We start from the raw sequence: 27,567 nt of genomic DNA on the forward strand, positions 1-27,567 counted from the left end.
TATCTTATGTTTCTATTTAGATTGTGAGCCCTTTGGGGACAGGGGTCCATCTTATTTATTTGTTATTTCTCTCTGTAAACCGCCCTGAGCCATTTTTGGAAGGGCGGTATATAAATTGAATGAATGAATGAATGAATAAATAAATAAATCTTGAGTGACATCTGCTGGTTGGCTGCTTGGCAACCTTGGTCACTAGCCTGTGGCTGGCTGCTTGGCAACCTTGGTCACCAGCCTGTGTCTCAAAGACCACCGCCTCCTTTCCCCCCAGGCCCAGCCTATATACACCGTCTGTTGCTCTATCCCAATTGCAAAGCAACAGTTAGAATGCCTTGCTTCGCTGCTACCCGAGAGATGCTGCTAATTTTTTTTTTTTAATCTGTTGAAGTGTCTGCAGTATGCTTTAGCCTTAAGGTGGCAATGCGTGTCTATTAAACCTTATGACAAATGTTTCTTTTAGCAAAGTTCATCTCTTAGTTTGTGGTCCTTAAGTTCAGACTCTGCCTTCCTCGCTAGTGTTCAGACAGAATGGTGTTGCCCGGGAATTCTAGGATTACGTTAGGTATGATGCTACTCACTGGACTTGGACTTAGGGCCAAATTGCTTCCAGATCTCTGCTTGAGCTCTCGATCTGATCCCTTGAGAGGGGCAGGTCGCTCCAGATTCTCTCTCCCTCTGCCCCACGTTGTCCCCTTCCAAAGGGCATTTTGGAGTGAAGTCACTGGAAAGAGAAGGATCGGAGAAGGGGGCGTCGGGCAGAAGTCTGCTCCACGCAAGGAGCTGTCCGCCATCCTGTGGTGCTGAACGCGCCCTCTCCACTTGTCTCCTTAACTCTGGAGTGGGGGCGACGACGAGGCTGGGCCAAACAGCGTCTCTTGAAGCTTGGTGGGACTGCGCCATCTATCTGCTGAACAGGAACCGAGCGGAGATGTAGCCAAAACGGTGGAGAGACACGAGGGTGGGAGGGGGCATCCACGCGCATTCGCAGCAGCAGCACGCCCAGCTCCTGCGCCCTCTCGGTGTGCCTGCTGAGCGGATAGGATAAGAGCGCCCCTGGCAAGCACCTCCCCCTCCCTGCGCCCGCCCTCCCCTGCCCGGGCAACTGGAGTAAGCGCCTTCAGCATCTGGATGGCAGCCCCACAGCCCATCTGCTGAAGTGGCATCCGGGAAGACGATGGAATGGCATGCTAAGAGAGCGCCTTGCCCAGAAGGTAAGGTGAAAGGCACACCGGAAGAGTGGGGTGTGTGTGCGCGCGTGTGGTGGAGAGAGAAAGACAGGGGGAGGATGAATTGCCTCGCAAACAGTAAGAAACACGAGTTTGCATTTCTCCTCTCAAGTCTTTCCCTACATATTGGACGGGGGATGCTCTGGAAGCGGTATCAAAAGGAGGGATGCTAACGGTCCTTTCTCTACAACGATGTTCTTTCCTCTCCCTGTTTTTGGGGTTTTGTTTTTTGGTTTTTGTTTGCTTTGCTTTTTCTCGTTTTGCTCCCAGAGCTTTATCAATTACCTATCCGCTCATTCCTCTGAACTCACACACACACACACACACACACACACTCCTTAAGTATAATCTGAATCTCCGAATGAGATGACGCACGCCGGGAAAGCAGCTGAGCGCCTGTATTTCTTGTACGTATTTGTCTTACTTTACCGAAGTCACTAAGCCTCGCTGCAGCGCATCAATCACTCCCTCGGGTCTTCCTTAACTCACAGGGCAAGAGTGCTCTGTTTCTTGTGATCCCTTGAATGGAGACTTGTGCAAGGTGGGAAGCCAGGACAATGCGGAGTTCACCCAAAAAAGGCGGAAGCAAACAGTTTTCCACACTGGGTGTGGGTGTATCTGTGGAAAACTGAAGGAGTGGAAACTTAGATCCCAAAGAGGTGCATAAGAGAGGAAGAGAAGAGCTGAATCTCCCTTCCATCGACATAAAAATGAGCATCGCGAACTTTGGCTGCAAGATGCACCTGGGGAAAAGTGGCTGGCTACCTAAGTGGAAGGGTTTCTCTCCAACAGGTGACTTAGTCCAGCCTCCAACTCCTATTAACATTCCGTGTCAAACCTTGTATGTTTATGAGTGACTTCATTGATTGGTGTCACTCTCAGCACACAAAGCCTGTCTTCAGCATAACAGAAGTGTCTGTTAGAATTTGTTTTCTAACTGCCTTCCAGAGGAGACATTCCTAACTGGTCTCTGATTCTTCTTTACCAAGAAAAGGAAAAGTTGGAGTGTTTGGAAATCAATAGCATTTCCAGACTCATCAGGCACATCAAATCTTCAAGCTGGATTTGAGGGTGGAGGGTTGTTGCATGTGTCTGTCAACTCAGTAGCTTGAGCAATAGCAAGGTAAGCTGTTTAGTCACCTTCTTCTCTACTTTTCCTGTGCTGATGACATTTCCTGATTCCTCCTACCTGCATGTGGTAAATCTAGAGAAAGGCAAGACAATTCACATGCATCCCCACAGACTAGCCTTTCCCCCTCCCTTCTAACTCATTTTGTGGGTGCCTCCTTGATTGTGTGGATATTTTCTTTCAGGTATGATCAAGGCAATTGGGGTCTTTGTGTGGTGTTGGAGGGGAATGCAAAGTTGAAGTTTTCATGTCTGTCTTGTTGCACTACTACACTTTGCTTTCACTGAGTACTTCAGCTTGGGAAAGAAGAGATGAAGAAGCCCTTTGCAAGCAGTTTTATTATCTGCCATGGGGGAGGAGAAGGAGGAGGAAGGGATCTAATTGAGAAAGGGTATAGCAATCTCATCTGAGCATAGTTTGCATTTTAAATGAAAAGATCCTTGAAACTGGAGTCTGACACACATAGAATAGGATAAAGAAAGGAAAAGGTGGTAACCAGAACACCAGCTTTCTTTTCTTTTCTCTACTCTTTCTTTCATGAAACTTCAACTCCTCCATTCATCAGCTTCCCCTCCCCCAGACACAAACAAACAATCACACTCTGAAGTTAACTTATATAGAATAAGATTTTAAAAAACAACACCACCTGACTAGGGGTGTTCAGAGGCACCCCGATCTATTAGCATGGTTGGCAGATGTTAATGAGAATCCATCATTTATTTCCTGTTCCTCCCGAGTGAACAAGAATAAATATATGTTCTGTAAAGTTATTCTCCAGTGCGCTATCGATCCCAGAAAGGAGGATGGATTTGTATTTTCAAAGTAGAAATCAAATTATTGTCAGCCAAGCAATCTGTAGCTCAAACAAGGCTTATGTCTATATACGTAAGGATGGATGGGGTGGCAAGAGAGATCAGATCTTCAAAGGAAAGGTCATTTTCAGAAAGCAAGAGCCTTTGCTTACACTTTTCTTTGCACCCTTTGGGTGACCTAGAGAAAATATAGTCTGTTTGCTTCCTTGATGTTGACATTTAGTTTAAGTGAAAAGGGTCATATCATTCTTCGAGTACACAAGCTCCTCTATTCTAAAAACCATCAGGAGAGTGATAGCTAAAGGACACTGGCAAGACAGCTGTATGTATGGCAAGACTGTCTGTATGCAATATACTTAGTAAAAAAAACCCCACTTATGCTCAGTTTATGTCTCTATGTGTCTAATTGAAACTGAAACAATTCCCCCCTTGGTTGTGTTAGATATTTGGAGGATGAAACATTTACACTATCTACTTTGCTTCTAAAGGTATCCTTCATGGCTCAAAATTCTGTCTCACAGCAAATGCTATATTTGTGTAGTTCTGTGTATGTAAGTGCTTTTCTCTATATTCTAGGGAAGACAATTCAATCAAAAGCTTTGTTTAGCAGCAAAACTGTGGTAAACCAGATAGTCCATATCATACCCACATGCATAACTGGATATGATGAAAATAGCTGAGAATTCTTTCTTTTCTCCTACCACTTTTTTGGCATTTATTTGGCAAAAGAAAAGATTGCTTGCATATAATGTAAACATAGATCACCCTTTTAAACACATACACTTGAAATACTATTTTGTTCTAAATGGGATGAAGAGTGAATTCACATGTACACATTCAGCACTCAAATGACTACAATATCGCATGATAGTTTATATGTACAAAACAGACATAAAAAGTAAACATCATAGTCAAAACTGTCTCCTCACATTACTTCACATATAGTACTTTTCAATGGAGGTTGTTCACAGCCCTTGCAGCAACTCACTGAGTGAGATGTCATTAGGTGATGTATACATATGTGAACCAATCACCATTCCAAGAAAAGTTCATTTGCAACCCTCATTTCACTTTGAGGCAGCCTTTAGAAAGCCATTGAACTAATAGTTAACTGGTTCACATAATGTCAATTTTGAAGCGGAAAAGTTATATTAGAAGCAGAGACTTTACCTGTTCTGTTTCTGAGCAACAAATAAAAAACTTTGTTGGCACTCTGAATATAATGTGTGTGTTGGTCACAAGCCAATAACCAATAAATTTACTTAACATTCCCTATACTTCCTTCACACCCTGGCCACTGGTAACTAAATGATAAACTTTAACACAGAGGTTCTTAAATTTGGGTCCTCAGATGTTGTTGGACTACAACTCCCATCATCCAAGCCACTATGTCTTTTGGCCATTGTGGGAGTTATAGTCCAATGATATCCAGCGACTGAAGCTTGAGGACCTCTGCTTTAACAAGTAGAATGTTCACAATCATCACTCACACAATTTCTTTGCAAGATAGCTGGGGTTTAGTGTTTCCCATAAAACACACACAAACCTGGAATAATCTTTTTGACAACATTTTAAAAATGTGTAATCTATTTGTGAACTATTAGTGTCTTAGTATTGTTTTACGGAACGTATTTAGAGTGCCTTTGGCAACAGTGGGGTGGGAGTGACTCAACACACTGACAGAATTTATAAGAAAGATCTACATTATGCAGCTGTGGATTCTGATGCCTCTGAGGAATTTTGAGAGAAACTCAATTTAAAATACACAATTACCACATAAATCCAGCATTGTTCTATGCCCTTCCAATATGTTCCAAAAGTCCCTTTTGGGCAGCCCAAGTGTGGATGTTCATAATGGCTTTTCCCATTAAAATTGTTTAGCCATGTGAGCCGAGAGTGGTTTGATGTGTCCCCTTGATGTTGTCAGAATCCTTTGCACAGTTCTATGTTGCCACTAAAATACAGCAGACGTGTGTCAAGAGGCTTTCTTACAAGAGATCACAAATAATCCACTTTCCTCATAACTGATTTCACTGTTTCTTCCTGGAAAGTGGTTGCTCAGGTGAAGCTTCTGAGTTCAGCTTCTTTAACAGCTTTCAACAAGCATCCCTTCTTGCCATTTTCTGAGGAAAGTCATAAATGTAGCAAACAATCATGTCACTGCTGCCATGTTTGTTCTAGAAAATGAAGTACCACCCAATAAGTTGATTTTTTTTACACGATGAAAACTTGTGGGTGTCACAAAACTCTTCTTCCAGTCCAAATTAAAGCCCTTTGTTGACATCCTGACTAAATTACTTGGTGGAAGCCCAACTGAAATTAGTACAAGTTAGTCATTACAACTTGTCCTATTAATTTCAACTGATTTCCACTGAGTAATTTACTCAGGATGTTAGCCAGTATTCTACTCTTTCTTCTTTTCCTTTTTTCTACATTCAATTCTATCAGCAGAACTTGTCCACAATAGGTCAGGATGTACCTCTATAAAGCAGCCACTTAATGACACAGTGGGGAAATGACTTGGCTAGCAAGCCAGAAGTTGCCGGTTCGAATCCCCACTGGTTCGACACTGACTCGATGTCACACTTTACATTACCTCCATAAGGGAGAGCAGTGCTTGCTTCATTGGCTCCTGCCTGTCTTCCTTTTATCATAGACAACAGATGCCAAACAAATATACTAGAATAGCAATTAGCTTAATGGTGTGATTTTAAGAATATTGAATTGTTGAAAATTATGTGCTCTACTTTGTGTTTGTTTAGCTCGTGAAATCCACTATTGCAGTAAGTAGGAAATATCACCTATGAATCCTGTTTAAGTCCATGGGGCTGTTTCTTTCAGTGGTGAAGGTGGATTATATTTTTTGCCAAAACACTAATATTTTGTTAGTACTTTGTAATGATTTCCTAATACTCCACACTTTTATGTTTATGCTAATTTTCAGCTCTGATTTTTTTTAAAAGTCTATTTATCATTATGTTCTGGTAATAACCAAAAAGTCAATATATTCTCACCCATCTTTATCCTGTATTAAAACCACTAATTTCTATAATGGGGCAACATGTACTGCAGAGTGAATGTGAATAGTCTGCACCATCAGCATCACTTTGACATTTATCCAATGCATTCTTGTAAGTAGTACAAAGTAGTTCACTGTATTTGGGAGGAAACACTCACTCCTAGCCCTCTTGAAAATGGGTGCAGAGATGGAGCTTTAGTTTTAGGAACATTAAAGGTAAAGTGTGCCATCGGGTTGGTGTCGACTCCTGGCAACCACAGAGCCCTGTGGTTGTCATTGGTAGAATACAGGATGGGTTTACCATCGCCATCTCCTGTGATATACATATCAGGTGGTATTATGATAGATAGATAGATAGATAGATAGATAGATAGATAGATAGAATGATGCCTTTCAGCATCTTCTTAAATTGCTGCCAGCTGATAGAGGTGTTTCTCATAGTCTGAGAAACATACCAGTGGGGATTCGAACCGGCAACCTCTGGCTTGCTAGTCAAGTCGTTTCTCCGCTGCACTATTAGGTGGCTTTTAGGAACCATATACTGAGTCAGACCCTTGTTCCATCTAACTCAGTATTGTCTACACACTGACTGGCAGTGGCTCTCCAAGGTTTCAGGCATGAGTCTTTCCCAGCCCTACTTGGAGATTCCAGCCTGGAATCTCCAGGGATTGAACCTTGGACCATCTGCATGCAGAGCAGATACTCTTCCTCTATGTCCTGCATGTGCACATCAACATTCATGATGATATCTGTCCTCAAGGGAGATGCCATGCTATGTCTATATAGTTGAAAAAATGTGCAGTGATTGAAGTGGGGGTTCATCCTTGAAATGTGGAATGTTTTTCCAAATGTGCCCCCCAGGTTTAATTCTGATAGTTCAATTTTCACTGTAGATACTACATTGCATTTAATTTTGCATGTTCATTACAGGTATGAAGGTCAAGCTGGGCTTTTTTCCATGCTTGAAGCAGAGAATGTTGCCCTGAGCACAGCACCATGTCCATTGTGACATCTCAGACTTTGTGGAAGATCTCTTATAATCACAGCATTATATTTTGTATTTTCCTCCTTCTTTGAGAATGGCTATGGGGGTAGAGCTGGTTTTGAAACCTGGAACATAGAACTGTGCCCTGAAGTTCCGTGGGTCATAAACCACTGAGCACTGAAACCGCAATTTCAATATCTCACTGTTCAGTGGAGTTTTTGTGTCACAAATGCATTTTCAAATGTAACACTGAACAGGTCAAAGTTAAGCCAAGGGCCTTGCTTTCCTCAGCCAATTAAATGGTGTCTCTCTTCACTGTCTTGCACCAAGGATTTTAGTTGGGTTTTTTGTCAAGAAATGTGAAGTTGATGAATGTTGTTACAGTGCTCAGTAAAATGAGCATTGTTTGGTGATCGTTTTAACCAGTGATTAAACCATGGACTGGTTCTCTCCATTCCAATTCAACATTGCAACAACATATTGTTTATGTCAGTTGCTGTGGGGTCCCGAAGAGGAGTGTAGAACTCTCTGTATCAGTAAAAGGAAAATGCTTCATGGTTAAAATAACACTGTATAGAGAAATGGCATGGATCCAAAAAATGAGATTGTTGTGTGTTGAGTGAACTAATTAGAAAAGAAATCGTTGTCATTTTTGCCCCGGTACATTTTTCAGTTAAACCTCATTTTGAATATAATATACCTGCAAAATGCCCAGCATGATCATGGGTGTAGTGTATGGTGACAGAAGGTTTATATGTTGCAAAGACCTGTGAAGAGGTGCAATGTGATTCACCCCCTGCAGTATCCACTGTTAGTAACAGTACACACACACACACACACACACACACACACACCAGAGGCTGAGAACAAACTCAAGAAAAGTATAATGTAGCATTTTACTTTTCATGTACCACAGAATAAATCTGAACAGTATGACACTCTCAACATCACCTTCAGCATTTTATTTTTCTCCAGAGGAGTGAATAATAGCCATTCACTTGTATAGGAATAAGAAAGCAAAGAGATCATACCAGGAAAGGGCTGTAGCTCAGTGGCAGAGCAAATGCTTTGCATGCAGAAGCTGTTCAATCCCTGGTATCTTTGGGTAGGAAGAGAAAGACCTCTGTCAAATCTGGGGGGGGGGGCATTTCCAGTCAATGTAGAAAATATTAAACTGTTAAACTGGGGCTTAAACTGTTTCCTTGCAACCCCAAGCATTAAAAATCACTGCTACATTTGTCTGCATGGTTCCAGCCTCTTCATTTTCAACATCCCATCCTGAGTTCTATTTCCAAATTCTGCTACAGTATGACAGAAAGTTTGAAACTGGCTCTTCTAGATAGTGCCTTGACCAAGGCTATTAGTCGCTAATCTGTGCAACTGTTTAGCAGCAACTAAATAGTTGCTACTGTTTTATTATAATTTCTGCCATTTTACTGTGTGTGACTATTCATTTTATTGGTTTCAATGATTCTCTTTCTCCTGCTTGCTTGCTTGCTTTGCTTCTTTTCCCTACATGTTTTGTAATTATATTAATAGGTTGGTACAGCTTACATTAATTAATGGCTGACATCCTGACTAATGCTGTGTGCCTGCTTCAAAGAACAGAGTGCATGCAGTGCTAGCTCTCACGCTTCCAAAGTGTGGGTGCTCTTGGGCAAGAACATGGCTATTTTTGTCACTCTACTTGCACATCAGAAGCACACAGTGGAAACACATCCCCGAACCCCAGGATATGTTTCTGCTGTTTCCAGGGCACAGGGAGAGTTGTGCTGTTGTGCAAGACAGCCCATGCTTTGGAATTGTGGGGACCAGTGTGGGGGCTAGTGTTGTATGTATGTCTTTCTTAGAAACAGGCAGCTGTTAGTCAGGGTGTTAGCCAATGTTTTTATCAGGGTTTTTTTTTTTGTTTTTTGTTTTTGGCTTTATTTGTTGTGAATCATTTTTCAGGCTGCACAGTGGGAAAGTGACATGAAAAGACGTAAATTAAACAATGCAGATGTGAGAGTGAATGCAAAGGAAAACAAGGCTATAATAAAGGGGTGAGTTGATGAACTGATGGAGACATTTGCAGTCCAATCCTTAGCATGGCATAAATCATCTATCACCAACAGGCATCGACCAACATCCAGGCTAACCTTCCACAGATGCAACAGGTTTTCCTGCTGTGCAAGAAGGAAGGGGTGGTTTTCACCTCTCTCCCCTCCCCTCTGCAGCTGGTTGTGCCTCTCAAAACGATGTCCTCAAAAACTGGAAGAGTTAGGGGGGCACAGAGGTGGCTGCAGAGGGAGGAAGGAATTACTTAAAATTGCCCCTGTCTCTTTTGTACAATGGAAACCTCTGTAGAAGGTTAGTCTGGATGTTGCCCTTCAGCATTTCGTTCTCTGAATTTAGAATATGCCTTTTCCTCATGGGTTTTCCAGTAATAACTCCCATATACCTACTTTATCATTCAGTCCCTCCAAGACTGGAGCTTTGGCTAGCTAGAACCCCCTTTGCTTTTCTTCCTTCTTCTTCTGAGAATGTTGCATGTTCATGTTATGTTTGCTTTATTTATGCCAGAATGGCATGCTGTGTACACACAGAAGTGCATGTCCAGTTCAAAATGGCTGTTTTCAGAAATGCTATACAGTGTGAGAATACTTTGAGTAGCTTATAGTGGTCTGATATCCCACTACAGAAAGGCTGGATCTTTCTGAAAAGACCAAAAATGCCATCTGTTTAGCAATAAGTAAGTAAGTAAATCTCAATTTGAGGAAATGCATTATTGGACAATATTCATCTAGTTATAAGAAATGAGGTGGAATGAAAGTTTGTTCCTTATCAGTTGAACAATTTTTTCCTGATTAACCTTAATTTGGCTTTTGCTTTACGCTTTATGAGTGGTTTGGTCTCATTGAAGCAAATATCTCAAATTAAGTAGTAGGAGAACTGTCCTCATTTACAGGATAACGTTCCTTTCAATTTGGAAACAAACTCCCAAGATTTTGTGAGGTTCTACAATTCTAATTCACACCCTGATTTTGCACCCAGATCCAATGAAGACATGAGACAACTGTAATGGATTAAAATGGGCCACAGCTTTAATAACAACATTCAATTTAAGGAAGGAGGATTGGTGCTTGACCCCCTACAGTGCAGAAGCTAAAGACTTGCTGCTGCTGTGCCAGTCAAACCTAAATGTATAGGGTGACACGCCTTGACTCCCAAGCAGCATCCACCCTAAGGTTGGTGTTGCCATCTTAGCCATCCTACTGTCAAGGCACTTACTTTAGGGATCACCAGCCCCAAGACACAAAGCCTTTAAGGCTAGTGATTCCACAGCAGGTTGAAGTGAATCCAAAACCAGTGCTCCCTGACCTGCAAAGCCTCTAGGGACTGACAGGGGCTCCTCCACATGCCAAACACTTCCCTATAGGTGCTCACCAACCCTATACTACCCGATGGAAACTGCACTGTACCTACCACAAGAAGAGGCTAGCCTAGCTTAGCCCCTTCTCCACGCACCACCCTTCCAAAACCACAAACAATCCTCCCTTCAAATCAGCCAAAAGAAAATTTGAACCTAAGGGAGACAAATGTACACCATCGTCCCGAAACAATTCAGGATGGGTGAACACAATGAGGGACAAATCCACACCCCACGCAAGCTGAAACAAATCTGCCCAAATCCCAGTTAATCTTTTTACATGACCTGTCAGTTTTACCTGGCCGCCCAATGCCTTGCCACACTTGGCGCTGCAACAAGTCAGACCAAAGTAGGAGCACTGCCAGGACCCAACGCTGAATAACTTCAAGATCACCAAGAGCCTGAACTGACACAGCCAGCCCTAGTCCCAAGTTGTTCTCCCCCAGATGGAGTAAGCGAATATCCAGAGGTGGGTTGCTCTAAAAATCCCCAAATTGCAGGGAGAAGCTGCTCAAAAAGCATTCCCCTCCTACTGTTCCATGAGATCAATGCACAGTGACTCAGCCCAAGCTGTGACCCAAAATTGGTTCCTCTCACCCGCTTGGAGCGCAAAACACAATTGAATATCCAGTGATCAACATCCTTGCTGGTCTGGGAGGCAGACTGGGAACTGCCAAGAGAAAACAAAGAGTTAGGCAACTCCATTTCCCACACTTGTCAATGGTATGCCTTGGAACACCATCATCCAATCCTCTTGACGTCCTGTTCAAAAAAGGCAAGCTGCTGGTGCTGCTCCAATCTGAAAGGAATGCAAGGAAAATGCACCCACCAGCCAACCCTTGCTCTGCAAAGCATGCTAAATGACCAATCAGAACTGGTATTGGGTCAATGGAGACCTGTCCTCATGGTGAAACAGGCACCCTTGAAAGAGCCCTGCCACAAAGAGGTAATGTTCCAGAGCCCGAACAGGGCATAAAGTTGAGCTCTAATCCCTTTGGAGTGTAATGAGTTGACCCTGACCTCTCTGGGCCATTTTGGGAAAATGAAGCATGATAGCCACATGCCGAGGGGAGAACCTAACTTCTGCCCTCTGCACAACCAAGGAAATGAGCCCATACTTTCCCCTTGGAAAAAGCTCAGATGCCCTAAACGCACCAAAAAATGCTACCAGTGTCATAGTGTGAAAAGGGGCTGCACAGTGAAGGAAGGAGGTCCAATACCAGACTCCAGAATGCCTGGTGTAATGGACCCCCTGGAATCAGGCTGGGGTGGGTATTCACGAGACCAGCCTTCCACCATCCTCCACACTCTGAAATCCAAGGTAGAGTCTTTCAGACCCTGTGCTTTGAAATAAATTGCCAAAGCCGCAAGATACCCAGCCAGAGCAGTGGCAGAAGCCCAGCAGATCTAAGATGAACCAGGTATTGCATCAAGTAATCAGCTGGAGTGGGCCAAACCTTATCTAACCCTAAATGAATTCCATAGGACTGCCAATACAAAACATGTAGTGGCCCAGCCTTGCTTCATGCCTCATTATGAGGCCATGGCAAAGAGCCCACCACCCACCCATCCCCAACAAGATGAGGGGCTAGGCCATAATCTAATTGGAACAATTTTGCAGTCAGATAATTTACAGGGATTATTTTTAAATGCAATTATTACATTTAATGCCCTGCTCTTATGCTTTTCAGTTATAGCATGCTGCCAGCAACAATGATAGCATCAATTAAAACATAAGTGCTTTTCTTCATATGAACCAGCACTGTAGCTGGTTGCTATGTAAGTATGAGTTTATCTCTAATGATACTTGGAAGTTTATAGTTCGAGACTGCAATTCTATGCATGCTCACCTGGAAGTAAGCCCCTTTGAACATGGTAGGACTTACTTATGAGTAAGCATGCATAGGATTACACTGTACATTTTATTGCCCTATTCAACATAATTTTTGAGCCCCCCTTTCTTCGGGGGGGCTCCCAGGGGGGCATCCTTGGGAGGGGGCATTCACTTTCCCCAGCACTCCCCAAGCATTCCCCCCTTTCTCTTTTCCAGTTTTATTATATTGCCCACCGCATGGGAGGGGAGCTTTGTAGGGAGGGTTGGTTTTCACTGCTTCCCTCATTGTGTGGGTTGAAATTTTTTTTCAATCAGGTACTCTATTCATCATTTATTGATAGGCAAATCTGAGGGGGGAAATCATGCTCATTCCGTCTAGTTTAGTCATTCAAGATATCCTAACATATGGCATTGAAAACTATCTGCAATCCACTTAGAGACACTTCGGTCGCATTGAAAGCATAAGCAAGTTACTGTGCATTTGAGCCTCATGGAATTCATTGGCTTTTACATTTAACTTTCTCCAGATTGCACTCAGTTTGTAATGTGTGCTTTCTCTATCAAATTCATAATGCAATAGCCTGCAACCTATTATTAGCATACAAAGTATTTCAATAAGCAAATCAGTAGGTAGTGCTGCATTTCTTGGGATAGTTCAGTGTTAAAGTACTGGAACCCTGTGTATAAATGATGTAAACAATTCTTAAGCATTAGAGTGGTGTGGTTGTTCGTGTATGTGCATGTGATTGAGTTTATGCACACTCTTGGTGTAAGTAATACTGTCTCCCATGATTGGTGCAGGTGATATGCTCCACTCCCCTATTAATTGATCCAGAACAGAAACATGTTAAGCCTATTCTCATGACCAAGAGTTGGAGGGTAGGAGGCAGAAAAGCCAGCTATTGCTGGTTGTGGGAACTCAGGACTCCCAACAATTCTGGGTAGCCTGACTTTTCTACTAAGGTACTAACTGAGGTAGGATTAAAATAGCAGCTGGCTTACCTCAGAGTTTGGTCATGTGTTGAAAATGGTGCTTTAAAATCTTCCCGGCTACCAGCTGCCATGTTTGCAATAGAGTTCTGTGGCTAGGGGGGCTGGTCCAAGGAGAGCTGCTGCTGTAATGAGGCCTGCCTCTCTGCTGCAGCCAGGGGCATAGCAAGGTTGGAGTGGGCCCAGAGACAAGATTTTAAAATGCCCCCCCCCTCACTCACTGAAGCTCAGCTCATGAAGTAAAGAAATCTTAAATGAGGCTGAATAGTACTGTGGACGATGCAAGTCATTTAGTGGTATTAGAGAAAGACATGCTGTGGTGGTAGCTCCAGGTCTTAACACTCACATCAATTTCGGAGGATGAATACAACTGAAGGAAGCCCGGGCGGGTATGCAGCTGGGGGAGTCAGTCATGTGACTTGCCTCTTGGGGGCCCCAGACAACTGTCTCCCCTTGCCCTATTATAGTTACACCCCTGGATGCAGCTGTAATGCATGCTGGGAGACTTAGAGTATCCAACACTGTTTGTGGCCCTAGTGTTGTGGTCCTTGAGTATACTGAGGTTCCTGCTGCAGACCTTGCAGAGAAACAAAACTATATTGTCTAACCACCTAGAGCCTTTGGAGTTAGGAAAAAGGAAAGATGTTGACACCTGGTGACCACAGAGCCATGTAGTTTTCTTGGTAGAATACAGGCGTGGTTTACCATTGCCTTTCTCCCGTACAGTATGAGATGATGCCTTTCAGGGCCTTTCTGTATTGCTGCTGCCTGATATAGGAGTTTCCCATATTCTGGGAAACATACCAGCAGGGATTCAAACCAACAGCCCCCTGCTCTCTAGGCAGGTTGCTTCCCCGCTGTGCCATTAGGTGGCTCTTGGAGTTAGGTGGTATATAAATTGAATGAATGAATGAATGAATGAATGAATGAATGAATGAATGAAGGTATAAAATACATTTTCATTCATATTGACCCTTACCTGATGGTGAGTGCTATGTTTCATAGGGTCTTAGTCTATTTTTATTTATGTTGTTATTACATTTGGTGAGAGTATTACAAATCTATCTACAAATCTATCTTGGTCTTGTGATAATAAAAATGTACTCTGCTGGATGAGTAGCCAGTTAAATAAATCAGCATTTCCAGTTATTTCTGACAGCTGTATCTGGAGTGATCCTATAGAACAGAGGTTCCCAACCTTCAATCCCCAGATGTTGTTGGTCTACAGTGCCCACCATTCCCAGCCACAATTGCTTAATTTGAGGACCCGTTGGGAGGCCCTGCCATAGGACATGCTCAGTTTATTATCCTACATGTGTGAATACCGCCCTGAGCCATTTTTGGAAAGGTGGTAGAAATCAAATGAATGAATTAATGAATGAATATTGATATGGCATCACTTCTTGGCATTTTGGCTAAAATAAAGTGTAGATATGGAGCTCGCGCTTTTGGAATAGCTGTTCTGCATGTGGAAAAATTACACTGGAGGCTTGTTCACACAGTCATCTGGGGATGGGTAGAAGGGCAGGAGCATTCCTACCTTGACTTCCAGATGACTAGAACCTTTGAGTTTGCAAACTCATCACCCAGACAAGCGAGGCTCCGGTGGTAGGCTTCATTGAAATCAGGAGCTGCAAGCCCCGCCCATCTGTGGATGGTCCTCCAAACATGCCCCTGCCTTCCCAGCATGCATTGTACTGCTAGATACCTGGAAAAACCTCATGATGGCAGTGTCTGCTCCCTGCCAACCACTCTGGCCATGGAACTCTAGGGTGGGATGTGTGGCATTCTGCCCAGTGAAAAGCTTGCATGTGCCCACACAACTGGTGGGAAATGTAGGAGAGGACTCTTTCCCCTCCTACATCAGCAGTGGTGGCTCTTGTGTATGGGCAAAGTGGGCTTAGCCCCCATACAGATCTCCTTCTGCAGCTGCCATGTTAAATTATAAGTTGCAGGCATCATTTTGAATTCAGAAACATATGCATCCTCTCTATCTCTTAAGACTGAACTGCTCCAGGACCTGCAGTTTGTGTGGCTATGGTGGGCTCCAGGCTCTCTGTGCTTAGCATAAGAATTCCCACCCCAATTTTAATATTAAAAAGCCACTGAGCCAATAATCAGCTTCTTGTTTGTTGTCACATGGTGGGCTAATCCTCCAGGAGCCTCAGTCAATAAGGAAAGGCTCAGCTATTTGAATTACCTGACCACTAATCAGGAGCACATGGAGGCTGGCACAGTTTTTGAATGAGGCTGGGAGGAAGCAGGAAGCCCCATTTGTATTAGAGAGAGCACATTGTATTGGTGTTCCATCTTTTGTGAAATGTGGTCATAGGTAGTGCAAAATGGGGGCACTCAGTCTGCAAGCAAATGGAGTTCAGAAAGGTAGGAGCCCAACCAAGCCCTCAGAAGGCATTGGATTTCTCCGGCACTTTATGGGAGCTTTTCTTCCTTCCTTTCCTTTTTTTTGGTATTAGAATTTTGCTAGCAAATCTTAGTAACGTTCAGAGATATAGAAAAGGGAGTGGGAAAGGGGTAGGGATGTGCATGGAACCAGTGGTTCCGCCAGTTTGAAGGTGGCGGGGGGCTCCCTTTAAGAGCAGGGGAAGGGTACACTTACCCCTCCCGCCGCCTGCCACCCTGCCAGTGTCAGGTTTTTTAAAAGCCCATTGGGGTGGCAGCGTACCTTCCTGCTGCCCCATTGCCCTCATCTTGCAGATATGACCGGAAGTCGGCAATGAGCCTGTGTAGAGGAAAAGGGGTGAAATATGGTGGACTGACACTTCCTCTGGGGAGTTCTTTTCATAACAAATGACCACTTCCTTTCTTCCTACTCGTTCTGGGACTTTAAGGCAGGCCTATTGCTGGCTCTCTTGTCTTTCTCTTAATTTCTCACCTCTCTGGAGGGAGGGAGGGTTGTTGTTGTTTTAAGCTTCCAAATAAAACATGGAGCCGGGTATCATGATCAGTGAGACCCGGTTTGTTTTGTAGCCAAATTTTCCAATTCCAAATCTGAATCGATTTGTATTTTTAAAAAGGGTCCCAGGGCAAAAAGAGTGGGTGGTGGTGGTAGTGTCCAATAGGTGGAAGCTACCACCCAAATTTCAAAGGAATTAGGCAAAGGACTGATATTTTTTGTTATTTTTTTAAAAAAGTTTACACATCTTTAAGAATTTTCCCACAGGGAATAATGGGGATTCCAGCAAATGTATCGCTTCAAATCAAGGGGAAAGGGATGACCCAGAGCAGAGTGTGGTGGGTGGTAGTGCCCAATGGGGGCAAGGAAACTTCCAGAATTATTTCAAAGGAATTGGGCAAAGGGCTGATCTTTTGTGATTTGTTGAAGTTTATGTGTCTTTAAGATTTCTCCCATGGGGAATAATGGAGGTTTCAGCAGCTCCATAATTCCACTTGGGGGGCACTGGGGTTGCCCAGAGCGAAGGGTTGTGTAGTGCACATAGGGTGCCAACCACCCCCACACCCACAAGCCTGTGGGGTACTGGGTATTGTTGTTTCTGAGGTGTTCATTGTAGATTCTCTGGTAGCATATGAGATTTTCAGTGAAAAACAAGAATCCACTCTCATATGCTACCAGAGAATCTACACTCAGAACACCACAGAAACAGCAGAACCCAGCACCCCATGGGTTAGCAACCCTTCCCCTGGCCAATGTGGGGTCAGTAAAGAGTGGGAAGAAGCAAAAGAGCCAATGGGGAACAAGGAGGGAATTGTCAGCAGGTCACCCCATGCTTCACCGATCAGAAGGCTGGAAGGGTGGGAAATTCAAAGAGATGTCAAACACAAAATGGAGACTGACTCAGAGATCACCTCAAAATGGAGGTTCGAAACAACAAAACGTTTTGTAGCCGAAACAGGAATGTTTTGTTTTGTATACAAAACTTTTGGATCTGGAAAATGGGTGTTTTGTTTTGTCTACAAAACACCCGAAACAGGCTCTTTTGGGTACAAAACGTTTTGTATCTGAAACGTTTCGCACATCCCTAATTGAAAGGAGAGATCTCCAGCATAAATTCTTTGGTCAGGTCTGTGATCTATCTGTCTATTTAATTCTCTTAACCGGCATGCGTGTCCTCCTGGATTTGGTGGCGGAACTCTCATGAGAGTTCCTAGCATTGGGCGAGAGTTCAAGGCAAAGGAAAAATGGCGGCTGCTGGGAGTTGGCGGTGGGATGACCTGGCCTGGCCAGGCCATGCCATCCCAGGTAGTGGGGGGAGGCAGCAGCGGCAAAGCCCAGCCTGCCCGCAGGAGGTGAAAGGGAGTGGCGGGACGGCTGTCCTGCCCATCCCAGGTAAGGGGAAGGCAGCAGCAAAGCCCAGCCTGCCCGCGGGAGGTGGGAGGCCATGGTGGAACAGGCGGGGCTGCTGTCCCAAGGAAGGGGGAGGCAGCAGTTGCAAAGCCCGGCCTGCCCGCGAGAGGCGGGAGGCGGTGGCGGGATGGCCGTCCCAGCAGTCCTAGGTAAAGGAGAGGTGGGGGCAGTGGCGGCGAAGCCCGGCCTGGCCGCCAGGGGTGGGAGGCGGCATGCCAGGCCGGTGAGACAAGTAAGTGGCGGGGAAGCAGCGGAGAGACTGCAAAGGGGGTGAGTGGGAAAGAGAGAGTGCAGAGTGGGGCAGGAGGGAGGGGGAGGGGGCAAGAGAGAGTGGGGCAGGAGGAGGGGGGCAGGATGGAGGGGGAGGGGGCAAGAGAGTGGGAAAGGAGGGAGGGGAGAACAGCCAGCCCCAAATAGCACACAGATGCTCTGTGCGGGTAGGCTAGTATGGCTTACTTTTCAAATTGGATAAAGTAAGTGTTGCCTAGAATTGCAGCCAATTCTGTATACAGTTTCCAAGTAAAGCTTTAATGAGCTCATTACTTACATACTTACTTATTTGATGTCTATACTGCCCTTCCAAAAATGGCTCAGGGCAGTTTACACAGAGAATGAACAAATAAATAAGATGCATCCCTGTCCCCAAAGGGCTCACAATCTAAAAGAAACATAAGATAGACACCAGCAACACTGGAGGTACTGTGCTGGGGGTGGATAGGGCCAGTTACTCTCCTCCTGCTAAATAAAGAGAATCACCATGTGAAAAGGTGGCTCTTTGCCAAGTTAGCAGGGGTGGGGGCTTACCCCCAAGTAACTGTTGTGTGCAAAGGATTGCAGCCTAAGGACATATCCTTAGGACAAATTTTAAAATGTTTTAAAATTTTCAATCTTTTAAATGATTTTAATTGTTAAGTGATTTGATGTTTTAAATTATTTTAATGGTAAACCGCCCAGAGACGCAAGTTTTGGGCAGTATAGAAATAATAATAATAATAATAATAAGAATAAGAAGAAGAAGAAGAAGAAGAAGAAGAAGAAGAAGAAGAATAAGAATATCCTAGAAATGTTGTGTGTGTGTGTGTGTGCGCGCGCGCAGCGCTGTCTTTAGGGCGTGGCAAGCAGGGCAACTGCCCCAGGCCCGGCTCTTTTAACCCCCACTAGAATTAACTGGAAGGAGGCCCCACACTGGCTAATTTTCCCCCGGGCCCCCACACTCTGCCAGGGCTCTCTAATGACAGGTGTGTTTGTGTGTGTGAGTGAGAGAGAGAGAGGGAGAGAGAAGGCTTGCATTTTTAAAAAAGTATGCATGTGTGTATTTGTGAGAAGAAAGGAAACTAGTAGGTTCTTTGTGTGCAGGTGGGGGACAAATACCTTGTAGTATTTTCAAGCAGTGCTATTTCCCCACACTGACACCACAGTCAACCCAACTAAGGCCATGATTCCTTTACATGCAGGCAACCGAGGGGCAAATTTAGCACTAAACCATCAACTGTCCAGTGCTGTTATGAATAATGGAGATTTTGGTTGAGACAAGCAAACAACTTTACAGACTGGAGAAAAACATGGGTGGGCAATTGCCTTTACACTTCTTTTTAACACGTCCCAGGGTTGGCCCTGCCTACTCTTAACCTAACCTATGGTTACCGCCCTGCACTGCCCCAACAGGCAGCCACCACTTTACATCAGTTAAAAACAGGGTAGAGGGTTACCCAGGTTTGAAAAAGCTGTGTTGGAGGGATACCCATGGCTCCACATTAGCCTGAATAGCTGGGTTTACTGCTCCTACCCAGAAATTGGTGGTTGTGAGAACAGGCCTTGAATCTCATGATGCACTTGTGGAAAAACTGCACTGGGTCTTATGATGCTGGATAAAATTAGCAGAGCCAGACATTCACCTGTTTGGCATGTGGGCTATCACTGGAGGCATAACTGGAAAACTGAGTAACCCCAAAAGATGAGGAAATGGCCTACAGGACATTATTGTCATGCATATGCCAATGCAATGAACTGCCACCCCACAAGACATTGGAAGATGTACCTTTCTGTCTGCCTCTAGATGATAGTGTGAATGCTACACCAAATCTCTCATCACTGTGAATGTTTTTTCCACATGCAGGGACAGTTGAATGCAATGTCTTGTTGCCCAGAGTTTACAGTTGTGGTATAGTGTTGCCCAGTCTCTACACCTCTGGTATATATTAAGTCTGTATATAAGGAAGCCGATTTGAATTAGTTGTGTTGATACTACCTTTACATGCTTTTAATGAGGAATGATTTGCTATTCAAATATTCTGTATATAATAGCAGCCTAACTTTCCCATGCTGATTATTGTGTGCATTTGTAAACCATCTTGTTTTTCTAAACAGAAATCTGAAACAGGTTTGAATATTAAGGACTGAAAATGAAAATGGAGGTGGGGCGTGGGACATGCAGCCCACTCCTTAGAAGTGACAGAGACTTGCTGCACAGGAAGCCTCTTTCTTTCACTATTAGAAATAAGCCTATGGGCCAAAATGGACAGGGGTTCTGGGAATATAATAGCCTGATCGGATGCCTTTCAGAGCTGGGCTGCTTGGTGACTGGGTCTCTGAATCTTCAAGTAGATGTCAGGAATGACTTTAAATGCAGCTGAGGTCACATACAATCGTTGCATTGAAAACCTGTTTCGTTTGTTTTAGGGACATTATAGAGCTACTTAAAGCCATCATATGATCCCCACCGCATGTTCAGGTCATCTGGAGAGGTCCATCTCCAGCTGCCACTGCTGTGTCTGGTGACGACTCGGGGCAGGCTTTCTCTGTAGCTGCTCCTGGGTTGTGGAATGCAGTCCCCACAGAAATTTGTGGTTTAGAAACATTGCTGGCCTTTAAGGGAGCCCTTAAAACTTTTTTGGGGTGGGTGGTCTGGCGTTCCAGAGTTTTTCAACTGCTGTTTTAAACAGTGCTTGAATTGTTTAGATTTTATGTGGCTTTAAGTCTGATTTCTAAATGATTGGTTTTGGTTTTGTAAACCACCCAGAGCTGTTGAATGGGGAGGTATAGAAATGTAATAATAAATTTTTAAAAATTAATGGTAAAAAAGAAATGTCTGCTCACATTGTATTTTATTTTATTTTTAGATGGAAGTGAACTGAAGTCAAGAGGCTTATAGACAAACTGCCTTCTGCCATCCTGAGCTGAGATCCATCATGGCAGCGGGTGTAGCAGCATGGCTGCCCTTTGCCAGAGCAGCTGCCATAGGATGGATGCCAGTAGCCAACTGTCCTATGCCACTGGCCCCAACGGATAAAAATAAGCGGCAGGATGAGCTGATTATTCTTAATGTGAGTGGCAGGCGTTTCCAGACATGGAGGACTACACTGGAGAGGTACCCAGACACTCTGCTTGGCAGCACAGAGAAAGAGTTCTTCTTCAATGAAGACACAAAGGAATACTTCTTTGACCGGGACCCTGAAGTTTTTAGGTGTATCTTAAATTTTTACAGAACTGGCAAACTGCACTACCCAAGGTATGAGTGCATCTCAGCCTATGATGAGGAGCTTGCCTTTTATGGGATCCTACCCGATATCATCGGGGACTGCTGCTACGAAGAGTATAAAGACAGGAAACGGGAAAATGCGGAGCGGTTGATGGACGACAATGATTCTGAAAACAATCAAGAGTCCATGCCAGACCTGAGCTTCCGGGAGACCATGTGGCGAGCTTTTGAGAACCCCCATACCAGCACCTTAGCCTTAGTCTTTTACTATGTCACTGGCTTCTTTATTGCGGTCTCTGTGATCACCAATGTAGTAGAGACTGTCCCTTGTGGCACAGTTCCTGGTAGCAAGGAACTGCCTTGCGGAGAAAGGTATGAAATGGCATTTTTCTGCTTGGACACAGCTTGTGTGATGATTTTTACAGTTGAGTATCTTATGCGACTTTTTGCGGCTCCCAGTCGCTACAGGTTCATCAGGAGTGTGATGAGTATCATCGATGTGGTGGCCATCATGCCCTACTACATTGGCTTGGTGATGACAGACAATGAAGATGTCAGTGGAGCCTTTGTGACTCTGAGGGTTTTCAGGGTATTCCGAATTTTCAAGTTCTCCCGGCATTCCCAAGGCTTGCGCATCTTGGGGTACACACTGAAGAGCTGTGCCTCTGAGCTTGGTTTTCTTCTGTTTTCTCTCACTATGGCAATCATCATCTTTGCTACTGTGATGTTTTATGCAGAGAAAGGATCTTCAGCCAGCAAATTTACCAGCATCCCGGCTTCTTTTTGGTACACTATTGTCACCATGACAACCCTTGGGTAAGTGCTGCACTTCTCTTTCTGGAGCAAAGGTCAATTGTTGTGATTGATGGGATTTGGTAACATTCTGAGGTCAAATGTCTGCTTTTCTGGAAGACTGGCCAAAAATTTTAGCAGCTGTTATAGATTTTTTTCCTCTTTTATTGCCACCTTAACTTACAACAAATCAAAGTATGCTTTAGACAGTTTCATATCTCCCAGAAGAGAATTTCATTGTGAGAGACTTTGCAGCAGTGATAGCTGGCCAACAGTGTTGTGGAAAACTGGATCCTGTGTTTTACTCTGGCATTACTATAAGTTTTATAGAAGGATCAGGGACTGTATTACTTGTGAAAGCCTTTATTTTGTATTGGTGTGCACTTTTAATCCATATTGTTATCAGAATACATTCCACATTTCCTTTGACAGAAGATAAAATGGTAGCATATCCAAATAGGAATCAAAATGAGAAATAGGGCCACATTGAGACAGCAAAATGGGGAGGGAAGCAATTTTAAAGTATAAAGAACCAAATGTATTAAACTTTCTTTAAACAGCTCACCTATTAATGTTTTGAGCATCTGCTCTTCCTTAAAGATATCTACTTAAACATGGTAATATTTATCTTTGTATTGCTAGCAATACTTCTCTTTTAAAAAAAGTTTCTTTCAGCCTATCTTTTAATTGTCAACTCAAGCCAGAGGCGTAACGATAGGGGGGGCAGGGGGGGCACGTGCCCCCGGCGCCATCTTTGCAGGTCACGTGGGGGGCGCCGCCATAACCGCTGCCGATCCCAAATTTTTTATTTAAATTTATTATTATTTTTTATTTGAATTCCCCCGAAAAATTCTGGGCGGGTGGCAGCGTCTCTCTGGCTCCAGGGTGCCTGGGTGGTGGTGGACCTGGCTGGCATGCACCTGCAACCCTGCACCGCAGCAGCAGCGCACTCAAGAGATCTCTAGGTGGTGGGCGGCGGATAAGCGCTCCCATTGGCTGGCGGTGAGCATGCTCCTGCCAGTTCACTCGAGAGAGTGGCGAGAGAGCGTTGTCTGCTCTACTGTGCTGCTCCTCCTCCTGTGCTGTGCTTCGAGCTGCTGTGCCTGCTTGCATGCCGTGATCCTCATCAGCGTGTTACTAGCTGCCTGCTGCTGCTATAATCTTGAATTTATCTCTCTAAAGTGTGTGCAGAAAAAGGTAACAAGTTAGTTGCTTCACTTGGTTCCCCTTCTTTTATCATCACCACGTGTGCTGAGTCCAAGTTGCAGGTGGGTGCAGTGCAGCGGGCAGGCACAAACCCAACCCACTTTGTTTCCCCCAATGGGAGTGTTGAAAAGACTCTTGTTTTGGATTGCATTTGTGTATGTTTGTTGTTGTTTTTCTTTTTAAAGAAAAGTTTTTATACCCCATGGAGGGGGGCGCGTTGAGGAAACAGTTGGGTGAGCTGGCTTCTGGGTGTGTGTGTGTATCTTGGGGGCGGCGGGGGTGACCTGAACCCTCTCCCCTCCCTTTGCTAATGAAATTGCCGTCCAGTTCCGCCCCCAGCCCCTCTCTGCCTTGTAATGCGCTTGGAGGAGTAAAGGAGGAAGTTTCAATTATATCATTTAGGGACAAGTCTGAACGGAGAATCGGGCAGTGGAGGGGCGGTGGGTGTGCTGAACAATTCAAGGGAGCCCACTCAGCCCCGGCGCAGCAGCCTTCCCTTAGCTGACGAACAGAGCAACCAGGCACACGCGCTGAGTTGGAGAGTTGGTTAAACTAACTCTCCCCATGCGGTTTCCTGGTCATGTGTCATCTCTCCTCCTCCTCCTTCCACCCCCCCCCCCGTGTGTGTGTGTGTGTGTGTGTGTGTGTGTGTGTGTTGAGCTGCTGCCTGATTTTTCACTTTGGTATCTATTCTCTGGATGGAAATAAGAAAGGAGAAGGAGTCCTGGCCTCGCCAGAGTGGTGGGGGTGGGGGCTGGAGCAGAGAGCGGGGTGGAGGGTGAGCTCAACAATTCAAGGGAGCCCAGCCCACTCAGCCCCAGCACGGCAGCCTTCCCTTAACTGAGGAGAGGAGCAGCCGGGCACACGCACTGAGTTGGGGAGTTGCTTAAACTAACTCTCCCCATGCAGTTTCCCAGTAATGTGCCATCTCTCCTCCTCCTCCCTCCACCCCCGTGTATGTGTGTTGAGCTACTGCCTGATTTTTCACTTTGGTATCTCTGGATCCGGACTTGAAGGAATAAGAAAGGAGAACGAGCCCTGGCTTCACAAGAGGGGTGGGGTGGGGGGTGGAGTGAAGAGGGAGAGATTTTTTTCTTCTCCAAGAAGATGACGCTGCTGCTGCAGTTTCCTCGGGAAAGGGAGTCAAGTTTCTTATTTTGAAAATGTTTTGAGAAACTTCCTCATATCGTTCTGTGACAATAGCTGATGGCATTTAGATAATGGGGTGTATAGAGAGAAGCTGTCTCCCCACCATAGTCCAACAAGAGGAGCGTGAAGCCCCTTTGGGGAAGATGCTGGGAAATGTTAACTGGGTGGAGTGAGTGATATATTGGTTGAGTGCAAACCAGTTACATTTCTCCTCATTTATTCTGCACTTAACTTGTAGCCTTCTCTTCTCCCATAGTGTTCAAGTTGAAATGCCTTCCTTATGACCGTTCACTCTTTATCCTTACCCTAAAATATAAGACAGCCCTCAGTGATGAAATGATTAGCTGAAAACTTTGTCACCACAGTCACTGTTGTTAAAGGCTTTCTAAAACTCATCTATTTTGTCAAAAAGAAGACTGTGCGTCAGACTGTAGTACAACATTTAGGATGAAGTTGAAAAACAAAAGCTTCCATTATATGTTCCTGCTTGTAAAAGGATGAGGGGGGAGAACTTATGGAAAGGTTGGGCAAACAAAGGCAACCTAAAAACAGGTGGGGAAATCATGGGTTTTGGAGAAGACTTGGCATTGAAAATGACAAATGATGTAGACTCTGCTGATCCATTGGTTAGAGAGTGTCAACTTTAATATTTTGTTCAGATATATCATTTTTTATTTTGGAATTGTTGGCTCCTTAACAAGTGATCCTCCTCATGACTAAAGAATACAAACACAATGCAGGAATGCCTTTAAGCTAAGCCAGCAAGCTGTGTAGCTTAATCCTATACATGTTTACTCTGAAATAAATCCCATTTAGGTTGGACCAAAAGGTGTCTTGTGTGAGTGAAAAGATAGTTTTGCTTGCACAAGACCACCCACCCCTCTCGTTTCAGCCAATTGCTCTTCCTGCTACAGATCCCTGCCCCCCATCTCATGCTATTTTGAGGGATTCTCTTACTTTCAATAACAGATTTTGAGGGGACTAGGGTGGGTGGGTGTACAGGGCTTCAATCTTTACATAATAAGCCTCGGATCACCACAGCACAGAGTTATAGGTTTGGATAGATAAGGAGCGGGTTCGGCCAGGATGAAGAAGAGCAGGTTACACACATGAAGGGAAGTTGTTGTTGCCCTACTGTATAAATGCATATTCAGCAGGCTAGTGAGTCTAACTAGCTCAGCATGAACTTTAAAACCAGACACAGCAAGGCACAATGGATTTCTTTTCTCTATACATGATTTTCTGCTGGGAAACATTATAGCTTGTAGTCCAAGTGATTATGTATATGTATGTATGTATTTAAACTTCTATACCATTTCTTTCCATTACCAGAATCATTGCACTTCATCTGTGCTTCTTGAGGTCCCAAAGTAACTACACATTATCTTAAGTGCATCCTTGATTCTGATGCCCTTAGCTTTTGTTTACTAAATAGCAGCTATGTGGTATGGAGTCAGAATCTGTCTTGGGTCTGTAGCAGGGAAAAGCCACAGTCCCAAAACAGATATTTACTCCAAAAGCCGCCCACCCCATGCTTTGCAGATGGCAGTTCAAGAAGGAGAGGAGAGCTGGTTTTGTGGTAGCAAGTATGACTTGTCCCCTTAGCTAAGCAGGGTCTGCCCTGGTTGCATATGAATAGGAAAATTCAAGTTTTCTGAAAGATGCGTGTCAGATGTTTGGGCGACGGGGGGTGGGGGGCGAAATTTCAGTGCTTGCCCTGGGCGCCGTTTTCCCTAGTTACGCCTCTGACTCAAGCAGACATCCTAGCATTTTAATATTTTCGTTCTCGACTCGGTTTGTTCACTGCCCAGGAGATAAAATGAGTAGTACTGAGAAAAAGCATAAAAGCACTGGGGTGTCTGTTTAAAATGCCTATTAGAAAATAAATGGAAATAAGTTTTTATTATTGCTAGCGATACAAATATGAATATTGTCATGTTTAATAAAACATTCCTGAGGAAACACATATCCTCAAGACATACATTGGATTTTTGAGAAAGTTTAATAAATGTAGGCTGACACAATGCACAGTCCTAGTGGGGATGGGAGCATATTATGGTGCCACTGCTGTGGACTTGGAATCTATGGGCTACCAGCACTACCATAGTTTCTCCCATTTGCTCCAATGGGATATAACAACCAGTGTCCTCACCCATGGCACCACTGAGAACGGGTAAGGTTAAAGAGACAATGAGGCGCTTCACACAATTGGTGTGAAGCGCTGGAGGGGGTTCTGGGGGGAGAGCGGGCTTATCCTGCTCTCCCCACAGATGATCAAGAGGCAGCCCTGGGCAGCCGGATCGGCCACCCACACAACTGCCGGTTGCATCACGAAGCTGGCGGGGGCTGCAGGGATCAGGGACTTTGTGGCCCCTGGAAGTTCCCGAAGTTCCCGGAGAGTTCCAGAAGTTTCCAGAAGTTCCTGGCAAGGCCCCTGGAAGTTTCTGGAGAGACCTCCAAGCCCAGAAAGCTGTTTGCAGCCTCCTGGTTGGGTGTCTACTTGTGTGTTGCCACGCGCCGCAGCAACTCTTGAGCAAAAAGATGAGGTTAACAGAGTGCTTGCTCCGTTAACCTCAACTAAGGGGAGGGGTAATTAGGTGGGCTAGCTGCCTTGGGAGCACTGGGCTCGCCTGGTGGTTCCCATGATCCCTGGAAATCAGGCTAAGCTCCTTTAGCCTGCTTTTCAGTGATCGTGAGAATAGCTTCTATGATTGGCTTGTTAATAAGAAATTACCCTGTTTACACTGTTGACTTATAGGTCAATAAGAGAGGAATTTATTGTGGCCATTGTAACACGATGGCCAAAATCTAACAAGAGTTAAGCATGCTTAAACGCCCTGAAATAAATGTGTTTAGATCATATGAATGTATCCTAATGGATACAGACAGTGGTTAACATCCTGACTAAAGAAACATGTGCTCTTCTACCATTAATGTCCACACAATGCTAGTCTCTGCTGCACTGGTCTCCATGCTTTCCAAAGTGTGGGCACTCTTGCACAAGAGCACAAATACTTACTGGTGCTCGCCTGTACTCCATAACTTCTCTTTTAGAGTAGAAACATATTTATGGGCAAGCTCCAAAAAATGTTTGTGCTCTTGCCCTTTGGAGAGTGTGGAGACCAATGCCATGGCTTCATGAGCACTGATGTTAGCAGCACCCATGCTTTTTTAGTCAGGATGTCAGCTAGGAAACTTTTACTCTATAGGAGATGTG

General features: G+C 44.5%; 1 protein-coding gene across 3 annotated transcripts in view; it reads left to right on the plus strand.

Annotated features, from left to right (window-relative positions):
- The first annotated feature begins 957 nt into the window (after positions 1-957).
- The window catches only part of KCND3 (potassium voltage-gated channel subfamily D member 3), a 503,489-nt gene continuing 476,879 nt past the window's right edge, over positions 958-27,567 (plus strand). For 2 of the 3 annotated variants that reach the window (XM_053246959.1, XM_053246962.1), the window contains exons 1-2: positions 958-1,208; positions 20,845-22,019. In XM_053246959.1, the coding sequence (XP_053102934.1) occupies positions 20,914-22,019 (1,106 nt within the window). In that variant the 5' untranslated portion in view covers positions 958-1,208; positions 20,845-20,913. Of the gene's footprint in view, positions 1,209-1,664; positions 2,347-20,844; positions 22,020-27,567 lie in introns of those variants that run through there. The other variant, XM_053246961.1, reaches the window with a different exon arrangement.

The sequence above is a fragment of the Hemicordylus capensis genome, chromosome 4, assembly GCF_027244095.1.
Source record: "Hemicordylus capensis ecotype Gifberg chromosome 4, rHemCap1.1.pri, whole genome shotgun sequence".
Lineage (NCBI taxonomy): Eukaryota > Metazoa > Chordata > Lepidosauria > Squamata > Cordylidae > Hemicordylus > Hemicordylus capensis.